This window comes from Anguilla rostrata, chromosome 3, assembly GCF_018555375.3.
Source record: "Anguilla rostrata isolate EN2019 chromosome 3, ASM1855537v3, whole genome shotgun sequence".
NCBI lineage: Eukaryota > Metazoa > Chordata > Actinopteri > Anguilliformes > Anguillidae > Anguilla > Anguilla rostrata.
Window position 1 is genome coordinate 16,330,164 of NC_057935.1, and position 6,254 is coordinate 16,336,417.

General features: G+C 39.5%; 1 protein-coding gene across 1 annotated transcript; it reads left to right on the top strand.

Annotated features, from left to right (window-relative positions):
• The first annotated feature begins 1,571 nt into the window (after positions 1-1,571).
• LOC135250318 (vacuolar ATPase assembly integral membrane protein vma21-like) lies at positions 1,572-4,876 on the top strand. The gene is made up of 3 exons (XM_064326495.1): positions 1,572-1,780; positions 2,480-2,589; positions 3,694-4,876. The coding sequence occupies exons 1-3, from the start codon at positions 1,731-1,733 to the stop codon at positions 3,834-3,836; spliced, it is 303 nt and encodes a 100-aa protein (XP_064182565.1). The 5' UTR covers positions 1,572-1,730; the 3' UTR covers positions 3,837-4,876.
• The last annotated feature ends 1,378 nt before the right edge of the window (positions 4,877-6,254 follow it).

Here is a 6,254-nt window from a genome sequence, read left to right on the forward strand (position 1 = left end):
GATTCATGTTCCATATGTATGTCACCTGCAGATATCTGACATCACATTCTCATAGGTTGTGAGGTAAAATACCACAACGTAAAACTAGTGGCTCAGTGCATTCACAATTGCTCAGGGACTCTGATGTCCTGTGTGTGTGTGCGTGCGCTCATGCACATACTATTATTCATTTTGTTTGACCAACATACTTGTATGTTCAACTTATGAGTTCAGATCTGCCGAAATCCTTGAATAATTTGCTGATAGAGAATGGGATTTAATGCGATGTTACAGAATATGAAAATGTATGCCTTGTGTCCTCCCCTTAGCTAGCTCTCCCTCCAAAGCCCCGCCCGACACATGCATGTGTGCTGCCTGTCATCTGAGTACCGAAGAGGACAAGAGTGTTGAAAAGTAAAGTAGGGACAGTGAAGCACACCATGAATCATTCACAGAAAATGAAACACATAACGCCATCATATTGAACATAAACAGCGAACATAGCTAAACTTTTTGTTAACAGGTATGGGCACCTATCTTCTTTGTTTCATGACTGAATTACATGCTTTAGCAAAAGAGACACAAGACATTCAATATAATTTGAGTTTGTGTCCAGCTCATTTCCCCTAACAGATCAAATTCCAATGGCTTTCAGTTTCTTACTCCATAGGATAGGCCTTATCAAAGAGCGAGTGAGTGAGTGAGTATCTTCCAACACTCTCTGGTGTCATTCGCAGAGTGAAACACTAAGTAGGTAACAGAACACATGCAATATCTGGAAACATAATGCTGACATACATTCCCATCTAGTGGTTATTATAGGGAATGCACTGTTTACACATTAACAGTGGTTATTACAGGTAATGGACATTTTACCTTTAGTCTATATGTCGAAGCCAATTTCCTACTTTTATTTACTGACTCAACTATGTAATCTGTGCGTATAATTATTCTTGCTAGCGTCTTTCAAGAGGACCAATTAGCTTAATATTTCTGGAAATTACATTCTCCCATACTTACACATGCGCAAGTGAGCATCCAGAGAACAATGAGGAAATAATCCGTAATAATTTGTTATATATTACTAAACGAGTTGTCTAAAGAATGAAAGGAACATAACCTATTTTAAATTTTTTCCCTTCACTTTTGACTTTAATCCTATCCTAGTGTGCACCAGATAGTTTACATTGCCATTCTGTTAAAGCAGCCTAGATCAAAATAGCTAATATAAACCATCGTTATAGTATATACATAATTAAATCAAGCAAACAGATTTTAAACAACACCCCAGTGTGCTATTTTCCTCGTTTAGTCGCCGGTAAGAAGCCCTGCTGTTTAAGCGCATGCCGTCCTTCCAAGTACACGACTGCGTTCTGCAGTGACGTCATTCTTACTACAGGACCTTTCAATGCCTCATGCCTCCTACCAACATTTTTCTTCCCGTTTTTGGAGTGCTTCAAGGATCGCTCCATGAAGAGAAGATTACACAGTCTGATCACACATATTTGTCTTCCTTCATTACCATGCAGATCAAAACGAAAAGTCACGGAGCTGAGGATCTGGTGAATTTTAAACAATCTGTGCTGGTCGTTCCGTCGTCGTGGTCATGTGACTGTAGCCGGAAGTTTCGCTCATCTTCCCTGGCGCTTGTTCCATTCGTGTTTAAGAAAAAGCCTGGTCTTTGCCTGTGATACTCAACGTTAGTGGAATAATATGCACATTGTGAATTTTTAGCATTGTTCATAAGCAAAATGGAGAGATATTCAAACGACGTTCCTACACCGATCGCGGATTTCAGAGGGTAAGATATGACTAGGACAGAACCGATGGCTAATTCTAGCTAGCTGCACAATTACAACGTGCGGAATTTTGCCTGGGCCTGATCTCGACTGTCATTTTCCCAACGTCTGTAATACATTCATGCCATTTGTGCAAAAGGAGCCAGCTAAATACTGAGATAAAATGCAGGTAGATAGTTGGCTACAGCTATAACGGTAGTTAATGTGGTATTAGTCATATGTTTAGCTAACGTCAACTAGCTTGAGAACATTAGCTATACACTGTAACGTTATTTTCCATCGTTAGTTCTCTAATGTTACTTAGTATTTATGGAACATTGTGTATGTACGGGCATTATCAGCATATTAGTATCTATAAGTAGATTAGTTAGTTACGTAGCTAGACTAGCTAACGAGGCAGTGTATGTTTAAGCAGCCATTTCTACACATTAATTCACCGTTCTAGTGAACAAGCTCATGGTACCCATAAGCTAAACTAATTACCCTTATTATGACAAGCTAAATTACCATTTACCTTTTCGTAGCTGATCTAGCGTGGCAGACGACAAAGTTAACGTTAGCTAGGCATGTAACTTAATGGCAAAAAGAAATGCAAGTACATTATATGGTCGTTTTTTAAATACTTTATAGTGCAGTTACAATAGCTTGGTAGGTGATGTTATGCAGTAAGTACATGTTGACAGATTTCTCTTGTTTCAAAGGAACGATGGGTCACTGGTATCAGCACTCAAGACTTTGCTGTTTTTCACTATCTTGATGGTCACGATGCCAATTGGATTATACTTCGTGTCAAAAGCATATGTCTTTGAAGGTAAATCTCCTGAGACTTAGCACAGAAAGGGCTCAGTTCATTGTATTTATTATACTTTGTGGTAGGCTAAACTGTATTTTATGAATGGCCGTAAAACAATCCAGTCAATGCTCAAATTCAGGCTTCAAAATATTTTTGTTACATATGGCTTCTTGCCATCTTTGTTCTTAGATAGCTTTACAGGGAAATAGATTTTACAGACAGCATTACATTTTTAGACATGCTGAAATGATTATTAATGTGAATACTACATACACAGCATTTTTCGGTTGGTTGAAGCTTCAACTGTATTCCTTTTAATACGAGACTTGTCTGGCAGTCTACATGTGTGATTATGGTTAAAACTTAGCTTGAGCCAATATGCTGAGCAACAGAGAAAAGGGAAGTTACTGTTGAGAGTGGTGTCCCTGCAATCTGATATGAAAAGTGTTGGATTTACTGCCTCCATTTGGAACTCCAGATACATAACATTGTTCAGAAGCAGTCTTTGACCATTGGTATATAGGCCTAAGTGCAGCACATAATTAGGAATTCAGATTTAGTTCATTTGAATGTTAATCTAGTCAGGCTACTTGGTACCATAATATTTTGAACAACCTGGTCAGGCTCATCATTACTATAATGTCATGATAAACTTGATCAGGCTCATAATGTCCTAAGGCTATGAGTCTGACTCGTGAGTTTAGGTGAAGACCTATTCACACAGTGGAAAGATATTGAAAATGTACATCCGCTTGGTAAATCTTGAACAAGCAACCAATATCTGTAAAAGAAGCCTTTGAAAGTGTAGGTAATGTGAGATTCAACAGTATCTTGATGCTTTTATGCATCTTGAGCTTTGACCTTTGTAGTTTGCTTGGTCTAGGGCAGGGCCATCTCTGTTCCTGGTGAGCGATTGGGTGGTGTGCTAGTTTCTGTTATCACAAGGGGTCAAAATTGGGCCTAAATTGGTTGCTGTGTTCAAGGCCACCATGAGGCTCTCCAGGACCACGGTTGGCCGCTCCTGGTTCTAGCATTTGATCTGGATGTTCTGAAGGTGACAGTGTTGTGATCAAACTGATCGAGTTTTCCTCATTCCTAACCCCCCTCCTCTCCCTGTTCTAGGGTCCATGGGCATGTCCAACAACGACAGCTACTTCTATGCCGCCATCGTGGCGGTGGTTGCTGTGCATGTGGTGCTGGCACTGTTCGTTTATGTGGCCTGGAACGAAGGATCGCGGCAGTCACATGAAGGAAAGCAGGACTAAAAGAGAGAGAGAGAGAGAATGAGGGAGAGAATACACAAGAGAGGGGGGGTACTGTGGAAGCGGAGTAGGCCGTAGTGTGTTTCTAGGTCAATGTTATGCTTGCCTGAAATTACAGTTCGCACCAGTAGTGAGTGAATCACCTGATGTGATACACAATCGCTTCCTCAAATCACAGCCTCCTGTGTGTGTGTGTGTGTGTGTCTGTGTGTGTATGTGTATGTGTATGCGTGTGTGTGTATGTGTGTTTGAGTGTGTGTGTGCATACATGTGTGTGTAGAGCACTGCAGTGTGGAATACACACAACAGCAGTGCCTGCTGGATAGTTTCCCAGGGTCTGGAGCTTCCCAAATCACGGCAGGGACCCTTCACAATGGATCAAGGAAGCTAAGGCTGGGGAAACATTTATTCCTTTTCCAATTAATTGGTATCAGGTGGTATTTAATATGACCACAAACTCTTAAAAATTAAATGGAACAATAGTTCCTGTGATATAATAGACCTTAGGTACTGCAGCTGTGACAAATGGTCTTCACTCAAAAGCAGAAAAACCTGTTACCAACCAGTATAGCACCACAGAGCTAAAACAACTGTTTCCATTTCAATGACTGATTTCTGCTTGTTCACCGTTTGTATAATTTGTTTGGCTGCAACAAGCTCTGTCATGGATAGAACTGAATGAAGAGGGCTTTGTGGTCCTTTGGTTCTCATGAAGAATACCTCATGCTGTCCATCACACATACTTCCCCTATGAATCGACCATCCTCAAACCAGCGATGCTGAAAAATAAGGCAAGCATCCTGGCTGTCCATCATAACTCAAAAAACTATGTGTAACTTGGTAATCTGTGGTCCATTCACTTTTCCGTTTTTGATTTTGTTTCGTGCAAATGTGTTGTCTGTGCTGCAAGTTATTTTTTTCCCCCTGTTGATTATAATCAGAAAAATTGTCATGGTTATTTGAAAATGTAACAAGTGACTCTCAAGGTTGTGTTAAATATTTTTCGATGTGATAAATAAATGAGCTCAACCTGCTCAAAAACATTTTGTTGTATGAGATAATGTTTTGAAATGAAAAAGATTAGTGTGTACAGGACAATGACAAGTTCTGTTAAGGTAATGCTGCCAGAATACTAGGGCTGACCACAAATATTTGAATATTCGATCATTAGGGCGGCAATGGTGTACAGGAAATCACTGTCATTATAAATCCTTGCAGAATAATTATTTAGGCACGTAATGCATTTTTGGAGTTCATAAAATTGTTAGAGTTTTGCTCATTCCGGTTATAGTTAAGCTTACGGTTATGTACACACTTATGCATTGAAGGAAATAGCACAACCTCAGAGCTTTTCTCTCTGGCTTTACAGTTGAGTGACAGTTCACACCTCTTATGCAGTGGAAACACCACTGCATAAGAGCTGTGATCCAGTGTTTCTGTGGCCCATATTTTCGCTGTTATGAATGAAGCCTCTTAGTGTGCCTGTTAACATATCTATGAAAATAATGGTATGTCTACCGTATTAAGCAAAATAATTGAGCAAGCTTGTTACAGTACCACATTTGTACAATGTCATTTTTACGGCATGAAGTACTTTTCTAGACTAAGATGAACACTAGAGGGCAATACAGGTTAATTACTCTGCAATCACCCAGCGTTTGAAATGATCAGGAATAATTCTGTTCCTTCATGTACTGACATTTTTGGATTTGGGTTATGAAACGGATGCTAATTTGTTGCAAAACATTTTTTCTTCATTTTACAGTACATTTTTGTAAAGAGTATTTGTATTGGGTTTGTATTGTCTTAAGTGATCCACAGTGATCCAAGCCAGGCAGACAGTGTGCATAATTACCATAGTACCTGCCAGGAGACCTTTCATCTTAAGCAGCGTCATATTCTGCAGATACTCATCCAAGGGTTCTGTAGTGTCCTATTAGGAAATCATATCTGAAAAGTAAAGGATGTATATCTCCCTGTGAAGTGAATATCTAGAATTATCTCACATTTTTCATCATTGAAAACTACAATCTGTGATGTAAGTACACAGACTGCATAGGGAGGTCAGAAATTGTATGTTTTATTGATTGACATTAAAGAGCTCAGAAATTGTGTGTTTTCATTGGCTTTGACAGTAAAAGTTCAGGAATGGTGGGTTTCATTGGCTGACAGCATTCATGGTTCTAATCTGTCTTCTGCTGCAGAGAGGATTGTGAGGATGGGTCTAGATATTGTTTTAGGGCTTTTGACTTCATATCTGAGCACCTAAAATCTCACTCTATCTACTTAACAGCTACTTCACTGTAGTGGCTGATCAGTTTTCTGCTTCTCTCTACTCTCTGTTGTAGTGCTTGCTATTTTCCCTCATTTGTGCTTGGTGCTATTTTCCGTAATAGCCTTTGGACAAAAGCATCTGGCAAG

Excerpts from the sequence above, each read along its gene's own strand:
- LOC135250318 (XM_064326495.1), top strand. The coding sequence starts at position 1,731 with ATGGAGAGATATTCAAACGACGTTCCTACACCGATCGCGGATTTCAGA. Across the intron at positions 1,781-2,479 it reads CCGATCGCGGATTTCAGAGG|GAACGATGGGTCACTGGTAT; the intron begins GTAAGATATGAC and ends CTTGTTTCAAAG. Across the intron at positions 2,590-3,693 it reads AAAAGCATATGTCTTTGAAG|GGTCCATGGGCATGTCCAAC; the intron begins GTAAATCTCCTG and ends TCCCTGTTCTAG.